Source organism: Bos mutus, chromosome 6 (assembly GCF_027580195.1).
Source record: "Bos mutus isolate GX-2022 chromosome 6, NWIPB_WYAK_1.1, whole genome shotgun sequence".
NCBI lineage: Eukaryota > Metazoa > Chordata > Mammalia > Artiodactyla > Bovidae > Bos > Bos mutus.
In genome coordinates this window covers 92,438,860-92,454,882 of record NC_091622.1, presented here as the reverse complement: position 1 = coordinate 92,454,882, position 16,023 = coordinate 92,438,860, and the positions used below count along the sequence as shown (strand labels likewise).

At 45.0% G+C, this 16,023-nt stretch overlaps 1 protein-coding gene across 2 annotated transcripts in view; it reads right to left on the bottom strand.

The window, feature by feature from the left end:
* The window catches only part of FRAS1 (Fraser extracellular matrix complex subunit 1), a 534,238-nt gene extending 519,067 nt beyond the window's left edge, over positions 1-15,171 (bottom strand). Inside the window, exons 1-2 of one of the 2 annotated variants that reach the window (XM_070372561.1) lie at positions 14,048-15,171; positions 6,530-6,561 (exon numbers count right to left, since the gene is read on the bottom strand). In XM_070372561.1, the coding sequence (XP_070228662.1) occupies positions 6,530-6,561; positions 14,048-14,123 (108 nt within the window). In that variant the 5' untranslated portion in view covers positions 14,124-15,171. The remainder of the gene's footprint in view (positions 1-6,529; positions 6,562-14,047) is intronic. The other variant, XM_070372562.1, reaches the window with a different exon arrangement.
* Positions 15,172-16,023: the final 852 nt, after the last annotated feature.

The window sequence follows — 16,023 nt, the reverse complement described above, 5'->3', positions numbered from 1 at the left end:
ATCCCATGGACAGAGAAGCCTGGCAGGCTACAGTCCATGGGATCACAAAGAGTTGGACACAACTAAGCAACTATGCAACAAAAACTTTATCAAAAGTCACAAGCACTGGGTTAAGTGCTTCATGCTGATCTCCTTCAACCTTTGCAACAATCCTGTGAAGTGAATTGTTTGTCTCCATTTTACAGATATAAAAACTGAAGAGTCCAACCATCCACCCTCAGGAAGAATCTATGAAGGAGATGTTTGACTATGGTGATGCCAAAGGAAAGTGAAATTCTTTTTACTCAGTAACAGATGGAAAAGACCAAGAGATAGGTGAAAACTTTGAAAGAAAATCTATTGTCCTCCTCACACATGATGCCCTGTCACAGGTAAACATATTAAGTAGAGAGTTTCCCTCTGACAGATCCCTGATTTAATTCAACCACACTCTCTCTCCCACTGCAGCTGACTTTGGAGAAAGTCCAGACAGTCCAGGACTGCAGGGATACTGTGAGGTAAGAAAAATACCTCAAAATAGACTATGCAGTGTTTCTAAAGGTAGAGGACCTTCTTGGGTATTTTCTAACCTGAGGAATGGAAAGAAGAGAAAGGAAGGAAGACAGTCATAAAAAGAAGAGACAGCTGAGGTCAGTACATTACTGAGAAATGGCTACATGGGGCTTAGAACCTAATCACTGCAAAGTGTCCCCATGAGTCCTCAGAGCTGTCAAAAGTTGGGTAACACCACACATTATCCCACCAAAAGTTGAGATTTGTGTGGATACACATATATAATACAGCATGTACTACACATTAAGACGGACTGATAAACCCACCTTGCTTCGAGTGGTGAATTTAGCACAGCTGGGCTTTCCTGGTGGCTCAGATGGGAAAAATATCTGCCTGCAATGCAGGAGACCCAGGTTCAATTCTTGGGTCAGAAGATTCCCTGGAGAAGGGAATGGCTACCCACTCCAGTATTGTTGCCTGGAGAATTCCATGGACAGAGGAGCCTGGAGGGCTACAGCCCGTGGGGTTGCAAGAGTCGGGCACGACTAAGCATCTTTCACTCATCACTCAGTGCGGGAGAGCCTCCACTAATTGGGAAGGGGTTAGCCAGGGACAGCTGGCTTTTGCAGGAGGTCAGGCCAGAGACTGGCAGAGACAACTGCATGACAGGTGCAGCAGGGAGGGGCTGGGCACACGGGGCTGAAAGCAAAATAAGCCAGTTGTGCTTAGAGACAACAAGCAGGCTGGCCTGGCTGCGAGAAACAGCATGCTCAGTGAAATGGCTCTAGGGTCAGTCCTGGGTTGGAACATGTTCTCTGTCAAGCGCCGACTAGCTGTGTGTGATTTGGAACAAGTGACTTAAGACTTTCTGAGACTCAGGTTCCTTATCTGTAAAGACAATGCCTGTTTCCTGGGATTGTTGAAAGTGTGAAATACATAGCAGGTGCTGATTAACTTTCTTTCCTCTCCTTCTTGGTTCATAAAGAGGAATTTTGTTATTACAGAAAATTACATGCCAACTACTGCATCTGGGTGTCTTCCCCACATTATCTTCTTTACAAAATCATTCAGGAAAGGCTCTATATATCCCCACTTCATACAGGAAGCAATGGAGATTCAGGAAAGTTATGTAACTTGGTCACATAGCTGGTTTGTAGCCGACGAGGAAGAATCAAAGCAAGGTCTGTCAGCAAAAACTCTAATTTGAAAAGATACACGTACCCCACTGTCCATAGCAGCACTGTTTACAATAGCCAAGACGTGGAACCAACCTAAATGTCCATAAACAGATGAATAAAGAAGATGTAGCATGTGTTACATGTGTTAAACAGTGCTGCTATGGACAGTGGGGTACACATATCTTTTCAAATTAGAGTTTTTCTTGACAGACCTTGCTTTGATATCGGAGAAGGCAATGGCACCCCACTCCAGTACTCTTGCCTGGAAAATCCCATGGATGGAGGAGCCTGGTGGGCTGCAGTCCATGGGGTCGCTAAGAGTCAGACACGACTGAGCAGCTTCACTTTCACTTTTCACTTTCATGCATTGGAGAAGGCAATGGCAACCCACTCCAGTGTTCTTGCCTGGAGAATCCCAGGGATGAGGGAGCCTGGTGGGCTGCCGTCTATGGGGTCGCACAGAGTCAGACACGACTGAAGCGACTTAGCAGCAGCAGCAGCAACATGTATATACAATGGGATATTATGCAGCCATAAAAAAGAATGAAATAGTGACATTTGCAGCAACATAAATGGACCTAGAGATGATCACACTAAGTGAAGTCAGACAGAGAAAAACAAATATTATATGATATCACTTATACGTGGAATCTTAAAAAAAATGAAACAAATCAACTTATTTACAAAATGGAAATAGAGGGACTTCCCCGGTGGTCCAGTGGTTAAGAATCCACCTGCCAATGCAGGGGACACAGGTTCAGTCTTTGTTCCAGGCAGATTCCACATGCCACCAGGCAACTAACCCCACATGCCACAACCACTGAGTCTGAGCAGTCTAGAGTCCATGCTCCACAATGTGAAGCCAACAATGAGAAGCCCACTCACCGCAGCTAAAGAGTAGCCCTCCTTATCTCAACTAGAGAAGGTCCACGTGCAGCAACAAAGACTCAGCGCAGCCAATAAACAAAACTGAAATAGACTTGAAGACACAGAAAACAAATTTATGGTTACCAAAGTGGGGGAGGGATAAACTAGTAGTTTGGGATTAACATACACACAATACTATATATGAAATAGATACCAACAAGGACCTCCTATATCTCAAGGGTAAGTATATAAATATCTTGTAATAATCTAAAATGAAACCAATACAATATTGTAAAATAATAGCCTCCAATTAAAATAAATAAACTTATATTAAAAAAAGAAAAGTATCTGAGAAAGATATATATACATACACACAGACACATAACTGAATCACTTTGATGTATACCTGAAACTAACACAACATTGTAAATCAACTGTACTTAGATTTAAAATCACTTTTTTAAGGTCTGTCAGACTATAAGTATCATGAATATTCCACTCTATATGGCCACTTTCAAGGCAACTAATGATGAGATAGGAACCATACCAGGGGAAGGAATACTCACAAGACAGGCTGAGAGTGAGCAATCAGCAGCCAGTGCTTGGATCCGTGTCCTCATTTGCTTGGTATGTTTCATGGAATTCTGAGTAAAGCTAGTGCTTTGCCATTTTCAACCAGATCCACTTTCCATTTCTGGTTACTTACCGACAGTGAGGGAGACCTAGGTTTGATCCCTGGGTTGGGAAGATCCCCTGGAGAAGGGCATGGCAACCCATTCCAGTATTCTTGCCTGGAGAATCCCCATGGACAGAAGAGCCTGGCAGGATACAGTCCATGGGGTCACAAAGAGTCAGACACGACTGAGCAACTAAGCACAGCACCTGAGAAATGAGCTTCCCTGGTGGCTCAGACAGTAAAGAATCTGCCTGCAATGCTGGAGGCCAGGGTTCAATCCCTGGGTTGGGAAGATCCCCTGGAAAAGGGAATGGCAACCCACTCCAGTATTTCTGCCTGGAGAATTCCATGCACAGAGGAGACTTATGGGCTACAGTCTATGGGGTCACAAAGAGTCGGACATGACTGAGCGACTAACACACAACACACACCTGAGAAACGAAAGAAGTGCAAGAACTTCACAGCCCTGCCCCAGCTCCCCCAACTATAAATGGAGAGTCTGGACTACATGATCTCTGAAGTCACTCCCAGGTCTAAAAGGCACACAGGTAGAATTCACAGAGTTTGGGACTGTGAATTTAGGGATCAAACCCAGGTCACCCTCATTGCCGGTAAGTAACCAGAAATGGAAAGAGGATCTGGTTAAAAATGGCAAAGCACCAGCTTTACTCAGAATTCCATACCACCATCCTCACAGCCAGCTCCCAAACGCCATGCCTCTTACCACAGAAATCCTCTCACCCAAGGAGTTGCTTAAACAGTATATAAAAGTTCTTAAGTCTGGATTTTAAATTAAAAATACATAAATGCATATTCATTCAATTTCACTGATGCAGGTACAGTGCTTTTCTTCAAGACCAGCCTGTGTGGTGAGAACAGCAATGAATTAAGCAGACAATTGGCTGTGGCCACAATGCACCAACCTCCCTGCCAGCCTCAAGTCCTGAAGTTCTTTAAAATGGAAAAACGACTTCACACGGTTGCAAATAAACCCAAACCAGAATCTCTCTGGACTTTTATGTTTTCCCCCCAATCTTTTAAAATTGTTTCTCTCACCCTTAATTTGACAGCAAGTTTTCAGCAACTCACCTCTTAAAGTATTCAACTATATAGTTTCCCTAGAAACAAATGCTATTTCTTTTCATATTCCCACCCCAGCAGTTTAATTAAACGGTAAGTCAGGTTTTGTCATTCCTCTGCTCTTAGCTCCTCCAGTGGCTCACCCACGGATTGAAAGGACAAGCTAACATCCATGCAAGGACCCACTGTGCGGTCACCGCCCACCTCCCGGACCTCATCTCCTGCCACACTCCCCTGGGTCACATGCTCCATCCACAATGGCCCCCACGCCCATCTTCAAACAGCCAAACAAGCTCCTGCTTCAGCCTTTACACTCACTGTTCCCTGCTCAGGAATTCTCTTTTCCCAGACGTCCAAGGGGGTAGCTCTTACCGTGCCCCTCAGGTCTTTCTTCAAATGTCACCTTACTTCCTCAGGGAGCCATTCCCTGTCCTCTTATTTCAAGAGGCCACCCTTGTCCCCTATTTAGCCTTTTCTATCTCTCCCCTCTCCTTATACTGTTTTCCCTCTTAGCATTAATCTGATATTGCTTGTTCCCAGATGCATTCCCAGTGCCTAGAATAGCAGGTCCAGGGGTGTCACTCCATAAATATTTGTTGAATAATAAGCTTTATTATTGCAGCAAATGTATTGTCTTTCTCACTGAGCTGCATAACCACAATCGTAAGTATACCAGGCTTGGGGACATATAGGAACAAACACACCGAAGTCTTGGTAAGTAAAGAAGACAACTGGAAGGGTCACAGGTGTGCTGGTGACCACTCCCTTAACTTGATCCAACCGAACTGACCTCTCCCTGTACTTGCTACAGTCATACTCAAATGTACACTACCACGCTGCCGCATCAAACACAGAAGGTAGTCGGGACACTGTCTTCAGATTCAGGAGGAACAACCAGAAAAAAGTCAGGTTGTTTTATTCTGGTCCACTCCTTCAAGGTCAATTACCTTTAGCAGATCTCTGTCTCTCTCACTCTTGGTTCTTCATTAAAAAGAGGGAGGGCATAAAATAACATGTGGCCTGTCTATGTCACTGATCCACTGTATGTATCAGGTAGATGATTGATAGCTATGAAAATATACTGAAAAGCTACGAAGCACTGTATACAACAAGTAATTTCCTTTGTATTAAAATGGACAAACTATCTCTACAGCTCCCCCAAACTGATGATATACTTTATAGCACTTTATTTTTAAAATGCTTCTTAAAATGTACTAAAGAATAAACCAAAGGAAAAGTAGGCTTTTAAGGGTATGGAATGGAAAAGAGAGTGGAAAAGGGCTTTCTCCTGATTCTTTATAGAAAAATATAAGGACGGAAAATGCTCATAAATCTCCAGAGCAGTAACTCTATTACATAAAGTTCAGATTCAAGAATATTACTGTGAACATCTACAATTATCTAGACTCTCAGATATTTCAAATATTTCTCATTTATTCCAATTCCACAAGGATAATTCAAGATGACACATTAGTATCACACATGTCAATAGCGGGTTGGGATGTAAATGAGCAAACCCTTTCTAACCATTTGAGTTCTTTTTTTTATTACAGCATTTATTAAACTAAAATAAAAAAGTGGTGAAGAATGACTCGTCACACCATTTATTAGAGTTGATGGAGTGTAGACGGTCTTTTCAATAAGGCATTAACATACTGTTATGCACCACAGTACACTATTAATGAAAAGAAATGCAGGAATCTTGCATCAGCTTTCCCCACAAGTCATTCTGATGTTAGATTCAAAATCAATTCTACTCTACATGGCAAAGGTTCAGAGATATAATGTTAATTTGTTTGTTGTTTACAACACTTAAATGTATAATGCAAAGCAATGATCAGGATCCTCCACATTGTACTCAATAATCATACATTTTTTTGGAGGGGGGACTCAAAATGCAACAGCGAGATAAAGAAGTTGTGCCCTAGTTCATATCTGACAAGAGAATGGGACCTAATTTTCTCTCTGATTGAAAGAACACACGAGACAGCCATGGAATGCAAATCGTGTTGGGTGTCTGAATTTCTCTTCCAATACCTGAGCATCTGAATGGAACTAATTCACTCTGGAAAAGGTATTAAGTAATTGAGCATGATTGTGCCAGGATGAGGGATAATCATCAAACCAAGAAGGAAAATAAACATATTTTACAATGACAGGGTCACCTCACTCAGTAACCTCAATCAAGTATTTCACATTCATAAGAAATAAGTCAAATATATGAGGAATGACCTACCGCCAACAAGGAACCCTGATAGACACAAGCACCTGTGGGAGAAAAACAAAACAAGAATTAAAAGAGATGCATAACAGACCAATAGGCATAGCTCTGGCCAACTTAACACAAAGACTGCATCTACATGCGTCATAATCGGCAAACTCTGCTTTCTCCAAAGTCTTAAAAGCTTGAGGATTCTTCCCTTGGGAAAATAACCCCAAACACTAAAACAATATTTCTAGGACACACATGAGGGAAAGCAGTGTTGAAGCTTATTGTTTGAATTTTAAAATAACTGTGTTTACAACGACATGTGATACATACAGTGTGCGTTTTCCTATATGACAAATCAGCAAAGCCTCCATAATCCAGTCCCAGTTAACTGATCCAGGCTTCTTGGCCTTTCTTTGCTTACACAAATTCTCCAGTCCAACCCAAGAGGCCAACTTAGGATCCCATGGTAATACTTTCATATTGTCAAAGCCTTTACTCATTTTCGTTTCCTGCAGGAGATGCATTTGGTCTAATCAAGTTCCTTGAACTTGATCCCATCTCCTTCATGAAGCTTTCCAGCCCACATGATTATTCTTTTTCTAAAATGATTTTTGAACAGCACAACAGGTGTTGATTTAACCTATAAACATGCAGCAGTGTGCAAACAGCTACTAGCTCAGAAACACGTTTCAAAGCAGATTGAAATAGCATACACACACCAAGAGCATACCCTTACAATTTGCCACACTTGGATGGCCAACAAGCAAAGGACACATTTTACTACAGGGCCTGGCCTCCAACAGATCAGTGGAAAAGTCTCAATACTATTAACTTCTCATGAAGTTAGGACTGGTCTACATTATCTACTAATAATGGAATGAAGAATAATATTCAAAGAAAATGAAATTATTATTTACACTTGGGCTTTGAATCAAAGATCTCTATGGGCAAATTTACTGAAATGACTTTTGTGCCCTTGACATTCAAATAAGAATAAATTGAGATAAAACCTTGAGGGGAAATTCTTCCTAAGTAACTTACTTTTCTTTTAAGAAATCCTATTCCAAAGACTATGTAAGTCTACAGTATATCATAAGGATATATATACATATATATGGATATAGATCCATTTATAAAATAATCATGTGGCATGTGGATATATATATAAAATAAACATATGCTTAGTCACTAAGTTATGTCCGACTTCTTTGCAACCCCATAGACTGTAGCCTGCTAGGCTCCTCTGTCCATGGAATTTCCCAGGCAAGAATACTGGAGTGGGTTGCCATTTCTTTCTCCAAAATAATCGTATGAAGTGAAGTGAAGCCATTCAGTCGTGTCCGACTATTTGCCACCCCATGGATTGTAGCCTTCAAGGCTCCTCTGTCCATGGAATTTTCCAGGCAAGAGTACTGAAGTAGGTTGCCATTTCCTTCTCCAGGGGATCTTCCCAAGCCAGGGATCGAACCCAGGTCTCCCACATTGCAGGCCGATGCTTTACTGTCTGAGCCACTAAATAATCGTATATAGGTAAATAAATACATATCAACACAATTCAATTCTTAAAACACATACTTATTTAATAACTTCTGACATTTAAAAGTTAAACATAAAGATCATCACTTAGGTACAATTTAACAAAATTTAACCTTTAGATAAAACCATCCTCAAATAATTTTATTACCCTCTTCCACAGCACTACCCTTCAAAAGCCACTATCCTTTCAAACCTCCAAAAGGTATCAGGTATCTTAGGAAGTATCCAAGTATTCATATCAAAGTCCATTTCTGGACATTTGGACAAATGTTATAAATTCTTTGTACCATGAAAAAATAAAATGGCAGTAAGTGGGGCCCCACAAACACACTTCGTTAAGCCAAATATCTGCTGGATACTGAAGTCAAAACTATGTGTAACTCCTGATAAATTCTATCATTAGGAAAAGGAGTTAATTCAATTTGGGTTGCTGCAGGATGTACAACTCTGAAAGAAATAAGCCTTGGCCTCTGAAGGCTTTCCTACAACACAACAGCTCTACCCAAAAGGCAGCTGCAGAAATGAGTACTAACATGGCTTCCAAAACCTCACTGCTTCCTTCTGGAGGACAGAAAGCATTCCACTGTAACACCCAGTTCCCTCAAACATTCATCACCACCCCATGCCAGATGTAGTCCTCGTGAGCAGGCATATTTTGCCACACCCACACAAGCTTCACACCCACGGGGAGACAAAGTCACTGTGTGCAGCTTCTGCTGCTGCCTTTTCACTAATCAATCAACCCATACACTTTGGAAAACAAAGTTATTGTCTCCACTCATCATCAGTTTTTCTCTTAAGGAAATGATCGCAACTCTGAGGTTTCAATTTTGGCTTATTTGAACTTGAAAGGCAACTCCAGATTAATGGGAATTCTGACCAACGAGTGGTAAAAAGAACCCTCCTGCCAATGCATGAAATGTAGGAGACGCGGATTCAGTCCCTGGGTTGGGAAGACACCGCGCCCTAAGAAATGGCAACCCATTCCAGCATATTTGCCCGTAGAATCCAAAGGACAGGATCCTGGTGGGCTAGGCTCTATAGGGTCGCAAAAGAGTTGGACATGACTGAAGCAACTTAGCCCGCACTCATATGCATGCACAGTGATGCAGATCTAGAAGGAGAAACAGGCCTTCTAGAAGGAAAAACAAGGAAAAAGACAAGAGGAACCAGAGTCCTCTGACCAAGAACTTGGCCAGTTTTAGGACATGGAACACAGCTGAGATGGCGAGTAATTGAAGTTCTGACACCTGTGAGAAAGTACGTGAAGTTTTGCAGGGTGAAGGGATCAGACAGTGCCAAGAAGGAAGCCAAGATCATGAGACCTTCCCGCCTTGAGGTTGGTGCCTTTCTTGCAGGTCCCTTAGACAGAATGTCACTTCATATTCATGTAAACAGGTAAATGTCTGTTTTTAGGCCCACTGGCACATTATAAGGGAGTCTATTATGGAACACTTGTATAAAGTCTGAAGTTTTCAGAGGAAATTTGAGATACAATTTGCACCTGTACTCACAGCCTGAAACTATTCATAATAGAAACCCCTACCTGATAACACAAGCAAATTAGAGATGTTAAAACCTAAGAATCACAAAATGTCAGATCCATTAGTTCAAAGAAATAGTGGCAGATAAGATTATAAGATATGAAAAAATTTGGAGACCATGGTATCACAAAATCATGACTCATTAGGAACAAGCAGCCACAAGTTGGCATTTAAATATTCAAGCTTTTATGTTGTGCTCTAATCCAGCATATGGCCTGCACACTGTGGAACAGTTAAAACAGAATCGTTTTCTGAACTGACAGGACAGCTCATGTCCTGATTATTGTCAACCAGAAGTCAGATCAATTAATAGTGTAGTTAAATCGAAAACGGGCCAACTGTTTTTGAACTCATGTAAGATTTGGCACAGGGCTCCAGCTATGCCATGTGGCAACCCCTCCCCTCTCCTGAGCCAAGTGGTGGCCGAGTATTTTACGACTACTCGTGTCTGAGTAAAATTGAGTAATACTGCCACTCAAGTCCACTACAGTGAATACAGATGGCCATGCTTCACTAAAGGATTTATTTGCAGAGGATAACACCTAGAATCCAATCCCCAGAGGAGAACATAAATATAATATGAGGGACATAAGAGCCTATGACAATATAAACACACCTTTATTTCTGCTAGTAGTTAGTTGCAAAAGCCAAAAGATGCAGAGTTGCAATTGTTCAATATTGGTAAACCCACCAAGGGTCAATGTTGACATGTCCCTATGGCTCTCTCACCTATATTAATGGTTTTCCAGGAATGCAAACTCCTTCAGGGCAGGTATTATGATTTTTTTTTTGATGTCTAAATGTCCCTACCAGATATAACCTGATAACCTGATACATAAGCTCTCAATAAAGATTTGTGGAATGAAACAGTGAAGAGATAGGTTATTTCTTCCTATCCAATGTCTTTCCTTCCTTAACATTGAGTTTTAAGCACTGACTCCTACATAGGAGGAACTCTCCAGCCAAGAGTGGAACCAAATAGGATGAAAGTGAAAGTGAAGTCGCTCAGTCTTGCCCGACTCTTTGCGTCCCCATGGACTGTAGATCCACCCATAAATGAAACACTATCAAATTATCCTTTTCAATATATTCCATTAATGGCCTTTAAAGGAAGAAGTCTGGAAGACTGTAAAAATGGCTGAAGTCACATGGGGTGTGACGGACACAGACTAGAACTCAGTTCTCTGACTAATTCAAGAGTCTTTCTCTATCCACAAGCCAACAGGTTTTACCTATGTAACTTCACACAACCAGGGTCAACACAACTCAAAATGTTCTTCTCCAGGAAATGTCATGGAAGAGCCCATCTGATTCAGAAAGCAGCCATGTTTGTTAGAAGTTTCTCTGTGACTTTCTGATTTTATTAAGTTCTCAAATCATAGTGGTTTGTCCGCTTGGTGATATAAGAAAATGTAAAATAACACTGTCAATTACCTGTTGGTAAAACCTCAGTTTTCTTTTAATAATTAAAATAAAATTCAGAACTAGGAAGTTGCAACCGATTGCAAAGAAAGCAGTAAATATTGAACTTTTTTTTTCTATGTTGGATGATTAGCACAAGTATTTTAGAGCTATCACCTAGCCAATTTCTGCATTTGGTGAATAACAGAACACAGCCTAAAGAAGTTAGGTGGTTCATTCAAGGCCACACGGCAGCAGTCTAAGCTTAACTTGAAATGTGATCTGGCAATACTCATTCACCTGAACAATATTTTTTAGTACCTACTGTGCACCAGGAGCTGAGCTGGAGATATAAGAATAACCAAAAGCCATCTTCAGCCCTCAGTGAACACACAGTTAAATGAAGAAGACTGCATCTTTAATTTGATTAATCATTTTATTAGTTTTTAAAGTTAGTTTTATTGGTTATTTTGCTGAGGCACAAATTTGCAATTTCTTTGTATGTAAAATGAGGACAATAAAACCAATTAACCCAGAAAAAAAGATAAAAAAGAAGACTGCATCTTTATCAACTAAAATTATAGAATTATTAAATGGTGTTTTACTAGAAACATATATGACACGCTCTCTGAGCATTGAGAAGAAAACAAATTCTGCCTGAACAGCAAAAGTATCACAGAATTGGTCACATCAAGAGACCCATACATGTGAATCCTTCTTTTCCGTTTTTAAAAATCATTGCCAGGACTAGTTCTAACAACTTGAGGAAATCTCTAAGATCCTTAAGCTCTCCATCTCTGACCTCAATGCTTTTATTTTTTTAAGAGAAAAAGAAAACCCTGACAGAATCAAATCAAAAGTCTCATCAGATGACAATTGATTTTCTGGCTGTGGGGCTGTTATCATTTAATTAATTTAATTAAATGAGATTAAATATGTAAAGCGCTTAGCCTAGTGCCAGGCAGATAGTATGTGCTCCATAAAATTCCCTTCTCATTCATTCATTATTAGGCAAGCATGGGGCTTCCCTGGTGATTCAGCTCCTAAAGAATTCGCCTGCAATGGCGGAGACCTGGGTTCCATCCCTCGGTTGGGAAGATCCCCTGGAGAACGGAACAGCTACCCACTCCAGTATTCTAGCCTGGAGAATTCCATGGACTATATAGTCCATAGGGTGGACTGAGCGACTTTCACTTTCTTTCAAGCATCCTTATGACTTGGATGGAAACTCAAACATGTATCAGTTCAGGTTGTGAGATGATTCTAGAATGTTCTGAAGGTGGGCTGAAACAGTAAGAAGCAAAGTATCCAAAGAATCTTTGGAGGAATAGTGCCCCTCACGCCCCACACTTCCTCTCCCCCATCTGAAAACTCGACGTTCTTAAACTTTGCCCTTTTTGTAAACCAGTCTTCCAAAGAGCGAACCCTGCAGGCTCTTCATAATAATGGCTTTTGTCATTTCAAAAGATCTGCTTCTGAGAAGCCAATCATTGCTCTATTCCAACTGCTCCCTGGTGAGCTATGGGGGACCGAAAGCACGTCTTCCGCGTGGTCGGGATATGATCCTAAATAGGAAACTCCCATCACTCGGTGACAATGTAATTTTTCTACGTCTCAAGTTCACACTGGGATGTCCTAGGTTGACTCTCCCATCTGCTTCACTACAATTAAGCCCTTTAAGTTTTATTGTTTTTTAAGTCTGCAAACACACGCACACATAAAATAAAGACATGGTTCTACAGGTTATGCCTTGTTTGAAAAGGGCAGCACAGGTCCCAGACCTGCTCCTTCCCGGGGCCGTATACTCTAAATATACTTCCCGGGAGGGTGCAGGCAGACGGTCCCTTCACCTACGAGCAAGTCCCCAGTGCTGTGCGTTTCCAAAGCCACGCCACCCTCTCTCGGGAAGCTAGCTAGGAAAAGGCAGCAGCTCAGGTGGCTGCAGGTCCACCCGAGCAGGGCTGTGTCCCGCCGGGGTCTGCGGCCACCCTCCACCCGGTGCCCGGATCCGCACCCGCGAGCCGCCGCCAGCCCGCACCTGCGCGGAGAAGGCTCCCAGCCCCGCGGCGCCCGCCGCTGCGGCTCTGATTTGAAGCGGGGCAGGTGAACCCTCCTTCCTGAAGCTGGATGAATAATGAATGGAGCCGGGAGGGGAAGCCGAGAGCCCAGCGCGGTGGATTAAGCCGTCTTCCTCCGCCCGCCGGCTCCCTTCCCCCTCCCTAAGCCCAGAGAGGCGAGTTTCCCGGCGACTCCGAGCAGGTGGGAATTCCTGGCGCCTCGCGTCCCCAGGCCCGCATCCCAGGACCCCCAGACTCTTGATCTTTTTATCGATGCATTTATTTGCCCGAGCTCACATCGCTTTTGCTATCATGGCGACAATTCCCACCTTCTCCTTTCTCTCCTCCAGCTCCAGGGTTTTTACACGTAGACTGGAGCCCCGGAGGAAAACTGGGAGGCAGAGGGCGAAGTCAGAGAATGGAGCTAAACTCTTATTAACCACTTCTTTTCCGCGGTAGAGGCAGCCTGGTGCCTTTCTGTACTAGGGAGATTTATTTTAGTGCGATTGAATTGCCCACTTCTAACCGGTTTATAAAATCTTAATTGGAATTTACGGGGAGATCCACTGGGGCAAGGAGGGCGGGAGAGGAGGGGGGTTTTAAGGAGCCGGATTTTATGTTTCATAGGAGCAGAAGTATTTTTACGCAGGTAAGAGCAGTTGTTCTCTCCTCACCTACTCTCCATGTAGTTGTTTTCCACTCGGGGGCACCAGGGAAGTGGAAGAAAGAGAATCCAATTTCAGGGATGGCACCTCCATCGGCCACTACCCGCCCCCCAAATGCGCTCAGGGCAGAGAGGGAGTGGGGCTTGGTATCCGCGTGCAAAACAATCAGGAGTTGGATGGAATCTTCTCAGAAAAAAAAACCCACTCTAGTTCCCCGGCCACCCACCTACCCATCCCCAAAAAACTTCCATCTGACTCACAATACCATAAACCGGCTGAGCTTTTAAAAGAGCACGATCACACGCGCGCGCGCACACACACACAGCACCACTCTCTCACCTTCAGAATGATGAGGCAATGCTGCAAATTCCGCCAATGTGAGAGCCATCCCGAGCCACACTTGGAAGACACTCATCGCCGCCTCGGCACTCACGCTGGAGGAGCCCAGCAACCAAGAACCAGTTATCAGCCGAAACGCAGGCTTCCGCGCCCCTGGCTGGGCGCACCGAGAATAGAGGGCGGCGGCGAGCGGTCACCTCCGGGGAAACGAGGCGAGAGCGACACTCACATCAGCCCCGAGGCGCCGGGGCGGGAAGGGGTTTCAATTCACTCACAGCCGGGGGACAGCGCGCCCAGCTCTCCAGCCGAGCAGGACGCCAACGCGGGCTGAGCTGGAAGAATAAAAGAGAAGGCAGGGCGCACGCAGTTCCCCGAGGCCAAGTCTCGCAGGAAAGTTGCGGGTCACCGGCCGACCTGATCTCCCAGTAGTTCCTTCAGGCCGGACCCAACCGCTCCCTGGTCCCTGGTCGTGGAGACGCCGGCACGTCGGCTCCCGGATCCCCAAACCGTGGAGACCCCGGCGCAGGTTCCTCGGCGGCACCTTTTTAAAGTTCGCAGGACACTCTCAGACGGCGCCGCGTCGGCCAATGGGGTTGCCGGGAGCCCCGAAAGACCCAGCCACCCCTCTTTCTGGGCTGGGCCCCCAGGGCTCAGCGGACCTCAGCCACCCCGGGAGGCTCGCGGGAAACTTTGTGCGGCACTGCGGTCGGCTCCCGGGACTCGCCGGTGCTGCGGCCGCCCGGCGCCGCCTCGGGCTGCGCTCCCTGCCGCAGATAGTGCGAATGCTCCGGAGGAGAGCCCGGGGCTTGCGCGGAGGCACGCAGCCGCTACTTTCGCGCCCCCGCCTTCAGCCGGGGTGAGGAGCCCTACCGGGCGCTCTCCGTGCCGGCGGCCACCTCCGCACTGTGCGCCCGGAGCCGGTCTGCAGGGTCGAGATGCGATTACAGAAGCGGAGGAGGAATCATCATTTTAAATGCAAGGAGGAAAGAGCTGGAGAGCCCGGAAGGGACCCCAGAATTAGAGCCACTTGGACCAGAGAGCCCGGAAACGCACAAATTCAGGCCCCCTCTGGAGCCCCGCGTTTAAAGGACAGACGCTCCGCCTCCCTCCCCTCCTTCCTCTCTCCTGAGCTCGGAGTGAAAATGGACCCAGCGACTCCGAGCTTTGGCAAAAGATTCCTGAGAGTCACGTGGAAAGGGGAGAAGCTAGGAGGGGCGGAGGGGAAGAGAGGGGAGGCCGAGAGAGCAACCTGATCCCCTGATTCTTTCGGCTGGAGTTCAGATTGCCTTTGTCTGGGGCGGGATCGAGGGAAGGGGAGGGGAAGATGGCCTGGTCCTGACTCAACAGCCGAGGGGCCCGCCAAGAGGATGCACACCCCTCACTTGGGAGGCGGTATGCCCACCTTCAAATGCCCCGGCAAGGCTCGCACCCTACACCCCGCCACTCCGGCTGGACTGAGTGTGAGGCGGATCGGATCCATCTTCCTCGCTCTGGGACCCCCGGGTTGTCGCATCGTGGGTTTACCAGAAGCCTGGGAGGATCTCGGGGTGTGTGTGTGTGTGTGTGTGTGTGTGTGTGTGTGTCTGAGGCGGGGCCTCCCACAGTGAGTGCACCCCCATCCCTCCCCGAGAGAGGTTGTCAGTGGAACACTACACGGCCTCGGCGCGGTGCCTTCAACTGCGCCCCCAAATGCCCAAGACTGGGAAGGAAATGTCTGGGCAAGGCAGACTGGCACAGGCACTTGAAGAGGGGAGGTCTTCATTCCGGCTCAGGACTGAGTGAGGGCAGCTGATTTTTATAGGACCAAATGAAAATAGCTGGTCTGGGGTTAATTATTTGATGAAAACAGTTGCAAAAGAGAGATGCTCTCTAGATTCTGATTGGCCCCAAGAAGAGACGATCTGGGTCTCTCAGCTGACCTGAGATGGGTGAACCTGTCAGAGGGGAGTTATCCAAGCACTGAACCCCTGAGCTGT